Here is a 16,663-nt window from a genome sequence, read left to right on the forward strand (position 1 = left end):
TTAGCAGCTACATATAATTGACCCTTGCACCAATTGAATATCAAGAATGCTTTCCTTCATGGCGATCTTCAGGAGGAGGTGTATATGGAGCAACCACCTGGGTTTGTTGCTCAAAGAGAGTTGGGTAAAGTTTGTAGGTTTCGGAAGTCTCTTTATGGCTTGAAACAAAGTCCTAGGGCCTAGTTTGGGAGATTCAGTGAAACAGTACAGGAATTTAGTATGCAAAAGAGTAAGTGTGATCACTCTGAAGCTGGTCTAATTCTCCTGGTAGTCTATGTGGATGACATTGTCATCACTGGGAGTGACTCTGCGGGTATTTCATCTCTTAAAACGTTCCTCCAAACCCAGTTTCAGACCAAAGACTTGGGATTGTTAAAGTATTTCTTGAGTATTGAAGTTATGAGAAGTAGGAAATGTATTTTCTTGTCTTAAAGAAAATATGTCATCGATCTATTGACAGAGACAGGAAAATTAGGTGCCAAGCCTTGCAGTGCACCAATGACTCCAAATTTACAACTGTTAGCAGGGGATAGTGAGTTGTTTGAAGATCCAGAGAGATACAGGATATTGGTAGAAAAATTGAACTAGACATTGCTTATGCCGTTAGTGTGGTAAGTCAGTTTATATCTTCTCCAACTGTTGCTCATTGGAAAGCCTTGGAACAAATCTTGTGTTATCTGAAGGGCACTCCAGGAGAGGTTTGTTATATGGTAATCATGAGCATTTGAATGTTGAATGTTTTTCAGATGCCAACTGAGCTGGATCTAAGGTTGACAGGAGATCAACTACCAGATATTGCGTTTTTGTTGGAGGAAATTTGGTGTCTTGAAGAAGCAAAAAGCAGAGTGTAGTTTCTCGATCTAGTGCTGAATCGGAAGACAGAGTCATGGCACAATCAGTATGTAAGGTAATGTGAATACTTCAATTACTAGATGAGACAGGTTTTAAGACCTACTTGTCTGCGAAATTGTAGTGTGATAATCAAGCTGCTCTCCATATTGCTTCTAATTTGGTGTTTGATGAGCTGACCAAATATATTGAGATTGATTGTCACTTTGTTCGTGAAAAGATTCAACAACAGATCATCTCAACAGGACGCATCAAAACTGGAGAGCAGTTTGGAGATATTTTCACAAAAGCTCTGAATGGAGCTAGGATTGACTACATTTGTAACAAGTTGGGCGTGATTAACATCTATGCTCCAACTTGAGGGAGAGTGTTATGGAAAGTCAATCACTATATTATTTATCTGTATATTCTGTATTTCTATTTAGGATTTCTTCCTACTTAGTAGAACACAATTATAGGAATCAATTGTATATATATACCCATGTACAGATTAAATGAAATTAAGGAGAATCATCTCTTTCTACAAAATTACTAAACGGTAAAACTTGCACATGATGTAAGCCTGTGTCTGCAATGCATCTGAACAAGAAATATTCTCAAGATGTAATTTGTTAGCTTACCTGCTCACCAAAGTTATATGTCCTGCACACTTCTGGACGAACAAATTGTCGACCTTTGCGATTCTCTTTCAACCTCAACCAATCATCCCAGTAAGTGAAGCTTTTGTAAAGGAAAATGTTAGAAGAGATGCATCAAAGTCACACTGACAATTCTGATCTGCAAAATAATATTACAACAAAACTGAAAGGATATGCTTTTGGCCATTTAGGGGATAGTTCATCCCACATTGATCTAGTAAGCATCCATCCCAGTCCAGGAAAGAAATCTGACCGATAAAGTGTATCTGCAGAATGCATCACACAGCAGATCAGAGAACAAAAGCTACCTACAATTTTTTTTCAAAATGCAATGAAAATCTTCCTAAACATCTACTGCTCAAGCTTATTGCAAGTTGAATTTATCATAACATGTATGAAGAAACATATTTTAGAGAGAGAGATGAGAAGTAACAAAACACATCTATAAAACAAGTGCAAGTAAAATAAAGATGTTGAGATAAACAAGTGGCATGACAGAAATAGAAACTTTAATGTAAGCTCTTTAAGTGCGTTTAGAAAGACAAAATATGCAAGAATTCAATTCATTTAATGAGGCTTAATATTAAAAACATAAAACACCCTTAACTAACTTAAATTTGTCTCTTTGTAAATGATTAAAACAGAAAACTCAATCCATTCATCGTAATTTTCATTTGTTCCAAATAATAGAATTCAAATGTGTTTTATCACTTCAAATTTATTCCAAAATATAAATTCATTATAAAATCATTTGAGCTGAATCTATTGAGAATTGATTAGGATTTTAGCATATGAATTGTTCTAAATGGGTGTAAGGGAAGCTCAGAGAGTGCAGCACTCCATTATACTTTGGTACGTCCGAATTGGGTACAAACACTGCCCAATTCGTCTTAGTTCCAAGATTTTGGGATATGGATCCACATCCAAATAGGGATTCAGGTATAGGTATCAGTCTGTTTATCACTACCACATTAAGCAATTCAATATTTGCATGGCCTATAAGTTCAGTCCAAATGCAACAAATGGTTCCCCGTAAAAGAAAGGCTTAAAAAAAATAAAATAAAAATTACCATTGTGCAACTTATCAAATTAAGCCATTCCTTTTAATTGAGGAAAATATTATTTTAATACTGAATAAAATAAAACATATTCCAAAAAAATCCCAAATTACGAATTTCCAACACCCATGAATTGCATGTAAGGAGACATGAAAGACTTGCCACATGCAAGTCTCACAGCCAAATGCGGCAGAACTCTTAATTTTGGGGGGTGGGCGGGCAAGGAATAATGTGGCTGCCATTGGAGCACATTGGGCAGAGCTTTTAGGAGAGAAGGGGAGTGGGGCAAAGGGAGAAATTGAAGTTTGGGATAGATTGCAATTGTGGTATTGGTTGGGCTTTTCTTTTTTTTTTTTTTTGTGTGGAGGGCTTTTTTTTTTTGGGTGGGGGGGGGGGGGGGGGGGGGGGGGGAGAGAACAAGCTTAGTTGTCACTTTGACCAGAAATTAATATTTTATTTAACATAAAGTTTTTCTTTTGTCAATTTGTAATTGATTACTAAAATTGAACATAATCCTAACGGTTGATCATAGAATTAATAAAATTAAACGGATTGGCTAAAATTAATAATTAGCACAAAGGTCAAATGTAGAAAGATTGTATCTCATGTGCACACATATCTGCCAATTGATAAACGAAGATAGAAAACGCATGCTAGAAATTTATAGAAACTCAAGGCCCATCTACATGGCCCACAACAGGAAAAAATGAACAGAATAAAAGTCAATTTTCCTCCTCAAATTGGTAGTGAGGGCCAATTAAGCTCTAGTTCGTAAATTAGAATCAATAAGCATGACTACTCATGGTAGCCGCAAATTAACACAACATTCCTTAGTAATTGATATTTATTCATATAATAAAAATATAGTAATAAATTAAAAAAAAATGCATGTGTAGGTCTTAAAAATTCACACATTATGTTTTTATGTGTAAAAATAAAATTACATGTATATTTATGTTTGTAATTAATGATGATAATAAGCAGAGAATTTATAAAAAAAGAAAAAAAAAATTCTCTTAAATTAATATGTAAACACTAAAAAAGAAGAGAATAAAAACTTGATTAAATGAAAATGACTAATTTTGTTGAATTTAGAGTCAATTACAACTCCGCCTAAGTAATTTGCGCTTAACCGGTCCCAAGGCCGGATAATGGAGGAGGGTTGCGGTAGGTGACAACCAGCGTAAAAATTTCGTCACACCTTGATATGGATTCAAATGATATAAACGTTGGGCGTCCTCTACTAACGACGCGCTACATCGGAGCCCGGGTGTAGTGAAAAATATGCAAGGGTGTAGGGCGTTCACCGAAAGCGACGCGCAATGCCAGCGCTAGGGTATGGTGTTAAGTGAGCAAGGGTTCCCACATCATGGACGAGTGTGGGTAAAAAAGTTAGTCCATAGAATAGATAGTAGAACAGAACACAATATAGACATAAAAAACAATAGAAGATATCATAAAAGGAGACCAATTAGGAAGGAACAGAATAGGAAGAGGATCAGGATTGGTACTTGGAATGTTGGATCACTTACAGGAAAATTAATGGAGCTTGTGGATACCTTGGAAAGGAGAAGGGTGAATATTGCTTGCATTCAAGAGACTAAATGGGTAGAAGAGAAAAGCAAGGAAGTGGGTAATTCAGGGTATAAACTGTGGTTTACCGGAAATGAGAGAAATAAGAACGGAGTGGGCATAATCATAGACAGGACAATGAAAGACGCTTTAATAGCTATGAAAAGAGTAGGAGATAAAATTATACTAGTAAAGCTAGTACTAGAAGGAAAAACAATAAATGTAGTTAGTGCTTATGCCTCACAAATAGGACTAGATAGTGAGAGTAAACAGAGATTTCGGGAAGATATGGATGATTTAATGCAAAGCATACCGAATGAAGAGAATATTTTCATTGGTGGAGATTTGAATGGACACGTAGGAAGTGATAGGCAAGGCTATGAGAATGTTCATGGAGGTTTTGGTTTAGGCAGTCGAAATGAGGAGGGAAAAAACATCCTGGATTTTGCTATGGCATACGACCTAATACTAGCAAATACCTATTTTATAAAAAGAGAATCACATTTAGTGACTTTCAAAAGTGGGCAACATAGAAGCCAAATCAACTTCCTCTTAACCAGGAAGACAAATAGAGCTCTATGCAAGAATTGCAAGGTCATTACAGGAAAGGCTTTAACAAGTCAACATCGGTTAGTGGTATTGGATGTCAAGTTTAGGAACAATTCAAGTAAGGTCAGAAGAAATAGTGTAGCTCGAACAAAGTGGCGAGAGTTCAAAGGAGTAAAGCAAGTGAAGTTCAAAAATGAGCTTCTTGAGTCCGAAACATGGAAACTGAATATGGAGGTCAATGATATGTGGATACAGATAGCATCAAAGATTAGAGAATTAGCTAGAAAAGTACTTGAAGAGTCTAAAGGACATGGACCATTCTCAAAAGAGAGATGGTGGTGGAATGAGGAAGTACAAAAGGTAGTGAAGAGAAAAAGGGAATGGTATAAGAAATTACCTAAATGTGATAATAATGAGGCATATGAACAATACAAGATAGCAAAGAAAGAGGCAAAAAAGGCGATTAATCAAGCAAGAGCACAGGCCTTTGAAAAGTTATATGAGAAACTTGGAACTAAAGAAGGGGAGAAAGATATTTATAGATTAGCAAGGAGGAGAGAGGAAATGTCAAGATCTCAATCAAGTTAGGTGCATTAAGGATAAAAAAGAAAAAGTGTTGGTGAAAGATGAGGACATTAAAGAAACATGGAGAAATTATTTTAATGATCTCTTTAATAATAGTCAAAATGGTAATAGCGTGAATATAGACTATAGAACGATAGAAAAAAATTTGAATTATACTAAAAGGATTAGATCTTTAGAAGTAAAGGAAACACTTAAGAGAATGAAAGTGGGTAAAGCCTGTGAACCCGATGGAATACCAATTGAAGTGTGGAAGTGTTTGGGAGATATGGGAGTGGCATGGTTAACTAAATTATTTAATAAGATTCTAAACTCAAAGAAAATGCCTGATGAATGGAGGAGGAGTATTTTAATACCTATTTTTAAAAATAAGGGAGACATACAGAGTTGCTCGAACTATAGGGGAATTAAACTCATGAGCCATACAATGAAGTTGTGGGAGAGAGTTGTGGAGCATCGACTACGTCATGATACTTCTATCTCTCTCAATCAATTTGGCTTCATGCCTGGTCGTTCAACTAGGAAAGCGATCTTTCTCATTAGAAGCTTGATGTAGAAATATAGAGATGTGAAGAAAGATCTACACATGGTTTTTATTGATTTGGAGAAAGCTTATGATAGTGTTCCAAGAGATGTCCTATGGAATGTGTTAGAACAAAAAATGGTATCTATTAGGTACATACAAGTGTTGAAAGATATGTATGAAGGAGCAACTACTATTGTGCGCACAGTAGAAGGGGACATGAGATTTTTCGATCTCAATTGGATTACACCAAGGATCAGCTATAAGCCCTTACCTTTTTACATTAGTTTTAGATGCATTGGCGAAACATATACAAGAGAATATTCCTTGGTGCAAGATGTTTGCGGATGATATTGTTCTGATAAATGAGACGCGAGAAGGAGTCAATAGAAAGCTAGTGCTTTGGAGAAGTACTCTAGAGTCAAAGGGCTTTAAGTTAAGTAGAACAAAGACAGAATACATGCATTGCAAGTTCAGTGAAGGCCAAACTGGTGATAGGGAAGAAGTTAGTTTGGATGGAGTGGTACTGTCTCAAAGTAATCACTTTAAATATCTCGGCTCAGTCCTTCAAGTAGATAGGGGATGTGAGGAGGATGTTAGTCATAGGATTAAAGCCGGATGGTTGAAGTGAAGACGTGCCACGGGAGTTTTATGTGATCGCAAGATTCCCAATAAGTTGAAAGGAAAATTTTACCGTACAGCCATATGACCGGATATGTTATATGGTAGTGAGTGTTGAGCATTAAAGAAGTCGTATGCGTCTAAGATAAGAGTTGCAGAGATGAGTATGTTAAGATGGATAAGTGGCCATACTAGACTAGATAAAGTCCGTAATGAGAGTATTAGAGAAAAGGTAGGAGTGATACCAATTGAGGATAAGTTGAGAGAAGGGAGATTGAGGTGGTTTGGTCATCTAAAGCGTAGACATACGGAGGCTCCAGTTAGATAAGTAGAGCACATTAGGTTAGAGGATAGAAAGAAAAAAAGGGGTAGACCTAAATTGACTTGGAGGAGAGCAGTATAACATGACTTAGAAGCATTACAAATTTCTGAGGATTTAACCCAAAATCGTTTAGAGTGGAGAAAGCGAATCCATATAGCCGACCCCAAATTTTTGGGATAAAGGCTTAATTGAGTTGAGTTGAGTTGAGTTGAGTTTAGAGTCAGTTACATTTTGCAAGAACTTGTTTCATAAGTGTTGGCCCTTAAACCTCTACAAGGATGAGGTGGGCAACCAGTAACAAGTGCACAGTTCACAGCTTAGGCACACGTCTTTCTAACGAAAGCTTCATAAATCCTCGACTTTAACATGCTGCTTCTACAATAAAGCCACCACCACTAAACTCTGCATTTAAAGATCTATAAGAATCAGACATTGATGTGCCAAAAAGTCACAGGAAATGCCATCTTTGTTGCTATAAAGTAATAGGTATCTACACCTCCACCCTAGATTTGTTAGCCACCAACCATTCCATTTCTAGAATCCATGCAACTCAAATCTCTCTTCCTACCATGTTTTTCACATTCTCTATTTCTTTCTTCCCCTTCCCTTGGCTCTACATCTATGCTTTTTTTCCTTTTTTTTTCTCTTGTTTTTCTTATAAAATAATAGTGGAAAATATCTTACTCCCCTTATATCTACTTTTTGTCTAGTCTATGTTGTTTTGTGTGTATATATTAGTGTCGTCAAACACGCGCCTAAGGAGCAAGCCGCAAGCCTCAAGGCCTCAAGAAGCAAAAGGCGAGCAATATTGGTGTGCCTCAGACACATTTAACTAAACTCGTTTCTTTTTTTAACTCTAACCTAGTACCAATTCAGTAATACACTAATCATATCAGCACAATACCTCTCACTGGGCAAACAAGAAGAAGAAGAAGATGCTGCTACCCGTGGGAGTGTTTGAACTAGGTATGCTATTTACTTGTTAATTTCCTTCTTCCTTTCCTCCTACCTTCCCCAACAACTTGGGTTTTTCTTTAATTCTTTCTCGACCTTTCTTTTCCTTCTGCTTTCCTTCTCTACTCCTTCCATTTCTCTCTCCCCATTGGCACCAAACGGATGATGAAGATGTAGGAAATGAAGAAGAGAATTTCGACAAAGAAGAAGATGATGTTGTTCTTAATGAAGAATAGTTATTTTATGATAGCTTAACTTTTGAAACGTTATAGTTTTCAAGAAATTAGTATCTTAGTAGTTTCTGTTTATTGGATTGCATAAGTATTGCTACTTAAATGCTTATTATTATCTTTAATTTTTTATTTTATTTTAATTTTAATGGATTATTTCCATTTATTTACTAGCTAGAATTTGAAATATAGTATGGTATTTAAGACATTAATATCTACAATAGCTTATTTTTATTTTATTTGGATTGCGCAACAAATTAAAAAAAAAATACAAAAAAATTGTTACTTGTCTATTTGAGTGTTAAATATTTTATGGTATTGATATAAACAATTGTTATATATATATATATATATATATATATATATATATATATATATTGCGTCTCATATCATTCAGGCACGCGTCTAGGCCCCAAAACCCCTTTGTGCTCCCTTAAGAACAACGGTGCATATACTTTTCTTCTAGGTGGTTAGATTGTTAATTGATATCTACTTTGAAGATTGTTAATTTTTTTCTATCAATTTGATTAAAAAGCCTTACTTTCTAGAATTTGTAAGAATATTAAAGGCAAATTTATTTTATTTATTTAGCACCTCACCCCTCTCATACACACGCTTCCACCTAGGTTCCAAACCCTTTTGTTTGTGTAACTATGACATTTCCACAAAAAAGACAACCATGAACTCTTGCTCACACACGCATGGACACAAAGGTAGTAAATAGAGCATTGAAAGGAATCAATTCAATAACTGAAACAAATTATTTATGGAGAATAATTGAGAAAGAACTTACACGGATCATACACAAATTGCTTTTGTCCATTGTCATTCCATGAGGAAACAGCCATAATGGACCTATAATGTCAAAATCAATTGAGAAAGAAACTAACACTTGAAAATTAAGATCCCTAACCATATTATAATGAAATTTAATGCTTAGAATCCAGAAAACATACTTGTCTTTATCAAGAAGAGCTGCTGCAGCCTCGAAGTAATTGAAAAAATCAGGAGCAATCTCCATATCATCTGTGTTGGAAGCAAAACTATAGCATATAACTTGTCTGGCTTATGCTAGTCAATGAAGGGGGCAAAAATGAAACAATGTATATGGATAATCTACCTTCAAGTATGATCACTCGACTGAATTTATGCTTGTAGAACAATTGATCCAATGCCCATTTGTAATGCCCTAGACGATGTAAGCACTTATGTGCATGAAGTATATAACAAATATTGAACAAGAAGAAAGCATTCCTTACGTGCAATCTTGTAGTATGCAATCAACTCTCCAGGCCTTTCTGTCTGCACTGGTTCAGAATCTAAGTGCTGCAATCAGAAGATTGATTCCATTGTTAAGGCAATTTCTAATGATATACTTAACATTATGTTTGGAACAAGCAAATTTGAAATGCATTTCATTTGCATATGAATTTTGTGTTTCGAACAAGTTATATAATCCAAACCCTTGTGTGCTTTTGTGATTTTGCCAATCCTTATAATTTTGATAATTTAGTCCTAATTTCAAAATAATTTTGCAATTATGTCCATCAGTCAAAAGTAAAATTTAAAAAAAAAAATTTAATCCTAAAAGGAACACCCTGCCCCCCTTCTCTCACCCCTTGCTCTCTCTATATCATTGCCAATTATCTCTCTCACCCCAATTGTATAATTGTATGATTTGAACTTCTTTCTATATTAACAATAACAAAACTTCACCATTTTTTAGTACCTCAACTTGCGCATCTTAAGCGATTTCCTAGGGCTGTGAAACCACTTTCAATCAATGTTACTATCGGACAGCAGATTCACAGATTTAGATACCTGCCAGCGCAAAACAGACAGAGAATAGAGTCCATTTTCACTATAATCACTCTGATTCTGGTAAGTTTTCCAGATGGACAGCCAGGTACAGTGTCTTCTTTTGATATATCTTCTTTCAATTCATGTAGTGCAAGGCCTTGGCAAGAAGTTGAGCTTTATTTGAATGTGGTGAATGAACACTTATCATTGTTGAAGCTGTTTGAAACTAACATTGATTCAGTCCACCTTATTTTTTATTCTACTTTTGTTTCCTTTTATAAAGAAAAATTTTAGCATTAAAAAACTTCTTGTTTGATGCAGAGAAGGGGGGAGGGTGGTTGGGAGAGAGAGAGAGAGAGAGAGAGAGAGAGAGAGAGGGAGAGCAAGAGAATGGGTACAGTGGGAGAGAGGGATGGGCGAGAGAAGCAGAGACAGGGGGAGGGTGGTTGGGAGAGAGAGAGAGAGAGAGAGGGAGAGCAAGAGAATGGGTACAGTGGGAGAGAGGGATGGGTGAGAGAAGTAGAGACAGGCATGGTAAAGAGGGCAGAGAGATGATGAGAGCAAGGACGAAAATATTATAGACTATTATTTCATTTGGCAATGAAGTATTGTTATATTCTTATTTTGACCATAGGATACAACTACAACAATGGTTTGAAATTAGGGGGAAAAAATTGCCTTCCTTTAAAGAAAGAGGAAAAAAAAAGTTGCCACAAATAAAAGAATTGGACAAAATTGTTAAAACATGTATAGTTTTTGAGTTCTTGGCCATTAGGCCTTTTCACATTACATTTGAGGTTCAACAAGTGTTGATATTTAAAAGAGTTGTATAGATAGAAAGGCCTCAAGAGTTTTAGAGATTGATCGACACTTTATACAAGAAAAAATAAGAGATGGTTCATTGAGAGTCTCTCATGTGGCTTCAAAGATCAGTTGGCCGATGTGTTCACCAAAGGATTAAGCAGTAAAGTGTATCATCCTTTAGTTTGCAAGTTAGGCATGTGCAATATACATGAGCCAACTTGAAGGGGAATATTGGAATCACGTCAATATCCTTGCACCATAGGAATTAATATTCTTTCCTCCTTTGTATATTTTCTTTCTATTTTGTAGATTGTATTAGTTTCCTTATCTGATAGAAATCTTGTGTATAAATAGGAAACTGTACCTTAATCATTTACATACAGAGAAATGCACAATTTTTTCTCCCAAAATCAGTCGCGTCAACATACATATTACTTGAATCATGCAATGAGATAAGAGTTACTATAGACCTTAATTTATTACATATATCTTGCAATCTGCACATTGATGTTCTTAGATGCATCTTATATTGCATACATCATGAAAACCATATACGAAAAGACCATACAATATAAGACTAAGATTTTTAATTCCTATGCGTATTCTATTCAAATCCCTTTTTATAGTTCCATACATTTACTCCCATCTTCCCACGTATGCACTCATTTCTTATCTAGTTCTTTGTTGTAATTCTGTCGTCCATTTTTAGTCATCATCTTTGCCATGCTCATTTCTGGGCATTATTCTTTTATCATCCAACATTTGCTACCATACATTATAACTAACCAAATTGCAATCTTAATGAACTCTTCTTCAACTTATTAGGAATTTTAAAATAGTACAAGACACCCGATCACATTTCTCCATTTCAGCCATCCAACTATTATCCTATTAGTGGCATCCTCTTCAGTCTCCTTGTTGCCTTTGTATAATAAAATCTATGAATTGAAAGCATACATTTGATGAAGCTTCTATGCCATACAAATTAATCCGTCTTTAAGGAGACATGACATGTATACAAACAATGAAAAATATGTTTCGTTATGATTGAAAAGATTAAGGGATGTAAAATCTTTTGTGCACATGCCATAATAATCATGGGACATATTAAGAGTTTTAAAATTTGATGGAAAGATCAATTATGCGCTAAGTTGGTAAGTGAACATCTAATTCTTTGCATCCTTTGTATATCTTCAAATACGGTGCCATCTAAAGAGATGGCAAACAGACATAACAACACTTTTGGCATGTCCATTGCGCCAAAATATAATCTTGCCACAAATAACTAAAAGAAAATTTTATAATCAATTAAAAAAACCATTGTAAGGAGCCATGCCCTTGAATAAAATTTAATATGCATAAATGAATGGAATACATTTACCTGCATGTACATTAGTTGATCATAACTCAAAGCCTTGCTTCTAACATCTGGGTTGGATCCATCCTAAAAATTGAAAAGGAATTATTAAGCAAACAAAGAGAAGGGAACAGAAAATAAAAGAAAAAATGCTATCATGCAAATTTATAATATGTTAAGAAAGACCGAAGTCAAGGAATTTTAAATTTGAATACAATTGAAAAAATGTGCAAAGTTCACAATATATCTGACCATTTAGCCATTAATTTCTATGACAACAAAACTTGGAAGCCTGATTTTACCAAGTTGTAAACATATTCAAGATCTCTCGAATGAGATGGATTCCTCTGACATAATTCCATCCCAAACTCTATCCAATTATCTTATTTTTCATGTTCTATCTGCGTTGCATCAGTTTCAATATTAGAGTGAGGTTGTCAATGTTAGTTTGCAGTCATCCTCCAAGATAATGCCAACTTGGAGTTTGCGTGCAGCCTATTTTTCAATAGCTCAATAACATCTTTAAGTTTCTAGATTGGATATAGAAAAGGCACAATCACCTCCTAAAAGACCTTAACCAGCCCTGACTACTGGTATAACAACCAAAAGAAAAAGTAATTATTCACCATTTGAAAGTGTGAAAGGACAAAATATTTGACTATTTTTGTACACTTGCAGACTTTCTAATGGCTTCAATAGAACATGACAAGATTGAAAGAAAGAAATGAGAATGGAAAGAAATTACAAAAAAGGTGTACAATTTGGAAGTTCCAAAGAAATATGGGTTTTGTCATTCCTACAAATTTTGATAGCGTCGGAAGAAATGGATTCCCACCAGCATTGGTCCTTCCTCAAACAAAGTAGATAAAGCAATATTTTGCTCCTACAATATGGATGAAATTCATGCATGTGGTGATTTTGCCAATCCAAACAGTTAAAACTTGAGGGCAAGTCTTCCCAACTAGATGAGAATGATGTGGAATCATGATATGTCAAGAAAGCACATTCAAGGACTTTGAAATTTGGATAATTATTTCATTTCTAGAACAAAACACATCCAAGAGGAAATCGTTCTGTGTATGATTTGCATGTGATATTGTCAATGGATGAAACCTGAATTGGTGTCAGAAAAAGAAGTTGGAACCATGGAAGAGCACTCTAGAGTGTAAGGTTTTCAAGTTTAAGTAAAACAGGGCAATGGAAGCGGAAGTGCTAACAGTAGGATTAACATAGTTACTATAGGGGTCCCCAAAAGCACACACTTAAGAGATGGGGGAAGTGATGAGGATATCAACCACAGTTAGATTTGCAGAAAGGTGGGAATTGTAGCTAGTTAAGAGAGGAGATTAAGATGGTTTGGACCTATGCATTGTAAACCAACAAATGCACTAGTATGGAAGGTTGGAAAATTGAAGTTGTAAGAGATAAGGTAGTATGAAAGGATTTAACATCTCTAGGTCCTTCAAAAGTGCATACCTACACAAGAGGAATGGAGGAAATGGATTTATACCATAGACCCTAACTATTTTGAGATTAAGACTAAATTCGTTGAATTGAATATTTCATATCTAGGATAGCAAAACTTGGAAACTTCATGATTGATCATGGTTACATTTATGCAACAACTAAGGCTCAATCCCAAACTAGTAGGAGTCAGCTATATGAATCATTTTTCATCATTTAGCTCCACTAGACACCAAGTTTGCATCAATATCCAAAACTTGTAAATTCTTTTATACTACTTTCCTCCACGTAAGCTTAGGCCTCCCCCTTCCTTTTCTCACTCTTTTCCCTACTAACTTATCACACTTTCGTATTAGGGCATTTGATTCTCCACATTGAACTTGACCGAATCATCTTAATTGATCCTCTCTCATTTTATTAGTTGAAGGTGTTGAAATCAGAGAGAATTGAAGAATTTCTATGCATTTTTCATATACAAAAATAATTTACAAGGATTCTAATTTATATACAAAGGATAAGTCTAAATAGAAAATTAATAATAGCCAATAAATACAATGACCCCTAATTATATTCTAATTTACAGTTAATTTACACTATTTAAGGGATTCTAACACTCCCCCTCAAGTTGGTTCATGTATGTTGCACATGCCTAACTTGCAAACTAGAGTATGAAACCCCTTACAACTTCATCCCTTAGTGAACACATCAGTTAACTAGTCTTTCGATCCTACATAATAGATACTTAAGGAACCATCAACAATTTTTTCTTTTATGAAGTGTCTGTCAATCTCTATATGTTTAGTCCAATCATGCTAAATTGGATTATGAACTATACTGATGGTAGCTTTGTTATCATAAAACAAAAACAAACCACTAGCTTCCAACAGTTTTGCTTCTGCAATGAACTCAGCTTCTGCATTGAATCTAGCTGTCATATTTTGCTTCTTGCTTCTCCAGGTGACTAGATTACCATCAACAAAAGTACAGTAACCAAATGTCGATCTCCTATCATCAAGATATCTAGCCCAATCTGCATCTGTAAAGGCCTTAATCTGAAGATGGCAATGCTTTGAAAAAAAGGAAAAAAAAAGTCTTTTTCCATGTACAGATTTTAAGTATCGCAAGATGCGAAAAATAGCCTCCAAATGAAATTCACGAGGATCATGCATATACTGACTCACGAGACCCACTATCAGTGTTATTAAGAGCATGGGAGGCGCCCAGGCGAGGCGCCCCTTTGCCGCCTCGACTGGGTTACCCCTCTTGGCACCTTCAGAGTCGATGCTTCAGGGCAACGAGGCGAGAAACCAAGCAGGCGAGAGGCATCGCCTCTTTAAAATAAAGCAGAACCCTTTTTTTTAAAATTTTTTAAGACAAAAATATAAAACCCTACACACTTACCTGTTACCGACAGAGAAAAGGAAGACAGTTGCCTCCAAAGCTACGAGTCCAGGTATGTATCTCTCTCTCATCTTCTTCTTCCTCCTCCGTTTCTGCTATCTTCTTCCTCCTCTCCTCTGTTATCTTCTTCCTCTGTCATCCTATCTTCCTTCCTCTCCGGCTCTTTTCTTTGGAAATTACAGCAGCACTACAGAGTTTTTTTTTTCCTTTCCTTCTCCTCCTTCTTCTTCTCCTTCTTCCTGGTTGGGTCCTTCGGTTCTTCCTACCCTATTATGCTGTCGGTGTATAGTAGTCTTCCCTCTCTTCTTTTTTTTTTTTCCCTTTCCTTCTCCTTTTCTGTGGTTGGTTTTATTAATTAGTTAATTATTTGCAATTAATTTAATTATTTTACCTTTTATTTTTATTAATTAATTTTTTAAATTTTATGGATATTGTTAAATTAATTATTTTACTTGTTAATTATTTAATATGGATATTGTTAAATTAATTATTTTACTTATTGATTGGTTGATTATTTAATATGGGTATTGTTAATTTAATGGTAATAATTAATTTACTTTTTACTTATTATTCTTGTTAATTTGATTAATTTTGCTTTTTATCTTCTCAATTAGACATTAGTTTTCATTAGTTGTTTATTTTATATAGTAATTATTATTCTATTGTTAATGTGATTATTTCACTTTTTGCTCTTGTTAATTTATTGTTTAATTAATATGAGTATTGTCTTTTGTTCTCGTTAATTAATTGTTTAATTAATATGAGTATTGTTAATTTGTTTGTAATTAGTTTACTTTTTAATTGTTATTCTTGTTAATTTAATTAGTTTTGCTTTTTCTCTTGTTAATTAGTTGTTTATTTTATATAGGAATTATTAATTTATTGTTGATTTGATTATTTTACTTTTTGCTTTAGTTAATTAATTGTTTAATTTATATAGGCATTGTTAATTTGTTGATAACTAATTTACTTTTTACTTGTTATTCTTGTTAATTAGTTGTTAGTTTGATTAGTTTTACTTTCTTTTCTTATTTTGTTAATTAGCTGTTTATTTTATATGGGCATAATTTGATTACTTTATTTTTTATTCTTGTTAATTAATTGTTTAATTTGTTTTTTATTATTGTTACTTTTTTTGTTAGATTATAAATGGGTGATAAGGGTAATATAACTGGATCTTCTACTAGCAGTAGAAGGACGGATCCAGGATGGGCACAAGTAATTCAAGTTAGTGAAAATTGTGGAAAGAGATGATTCTCCTTTAATTTCAATTAATCTGTACATGGGTATATATATACAATTAATTCCTATAATTGTGTTTTACTAATTAGGAAGAAATCCTAAATAAGAAATCCTAAATAGGAATACAGAATCTGAGAATATCTGAGAGAAATAATATAGTGATTGACTTTTCATAACACTCCCCCTCAAGTTGGAGCATAGATGTTAATCATGCCCAACTTGTTACAAATGTAGTCAATCCTAGCTCCATTCAGAGCTTTTGTGAAAACATCTCCAAACTGCTCTCCAGTTTTGATATGTCCTGTTGAGATGATCTGTTGTTGAATCTTTTCACGAACAAAGTGACAATCAATCTCAATATGTTTGGTCCGCTCATGAAACACCAGATTAGAAGCAATATAGAGAGTAGCTTGATTATCACACCACAATTTCGCAGGCAGGAAGGTCTTAAAACCTATCTCATCTAGTAATTGAAGTATCCACATTACCTCACATACTGATTGTGCCATGGCTCTGTATTCGGATTCAGCACTAGATCGAGAAACTACACTCTGCTTCTTGCTTCTCCAAGATACCAAATTTCCTCCAACAAAAACGCAATATCCAGTAGTTGACCTCCTGTCAACCTTAGATCCAGCCCAGTCGGCATCTGAAAAACATCCAACATTTAAATGCCCATGATTACCATATAACAAAC

General features: G+C 34.7%; 1 protein-coding gene across 2 annotated transcripts in view; it reads right to left on the bottom strand.

The window, feature by feature from the left end:
• LOC110672196 (alpha-1,3-mannosyl-glycoprotein 2-beta-N-acetylglucosaminyltransferase) overlaps positions 1–16,663 on the bottom strand; it is a 47,923-nt gene that overhangs the window by 12,063 nt on the left and 19,197 nt on the right. For both annotated transcript variants that reach the window (XM_021834911.2, XM_058148571.1), the window contains exons 8-14: positions 11,884–11,946; positions 9,158–9,224; positions 9,019–9,087; positions 8,855–8,924; positions 8,692–8,753; positions 1,663–1,753; positions 1,470–1,563 (exon numbers count right to left, since the gene is read on the bottom strand). In XM_021834911.2, the coding sequence (XP_021690603.1) occupies positions 1,470–1,563; positions 1,663–1,753; positions 8,692–8,753; positions 8,855–8,924; positions 9,019–9,087; positions 9,158–9,224; positions 11,884–11,946 (516 nt within the window). The remainder of the gene's footprint in view (positions 1–1,469; positions 1,564–1,662; positions 1,754–8,691; positions 8,754–8,854; positions 8,925–9,018; positions 9,088–9,157; positions 9,225–11,883; positions 11,947–16,663) is intronic.

This window comes from Hevea brasiliensis, chromosome 6 (genome assembly GCF_030052815.1).
Source record: "Hevea brasiliensis isolate MT/VB/25A 57/8 chromosome 6, ASM3005281v1, whole genome shotgun sequence".
Lineage (NCBI taxonomy): Eukaryota > Viridiplantae > Streptophyta > Magnoliopsida > Malpighiales > Euphorbiaceae > Hevea > Hevea brasiliensis.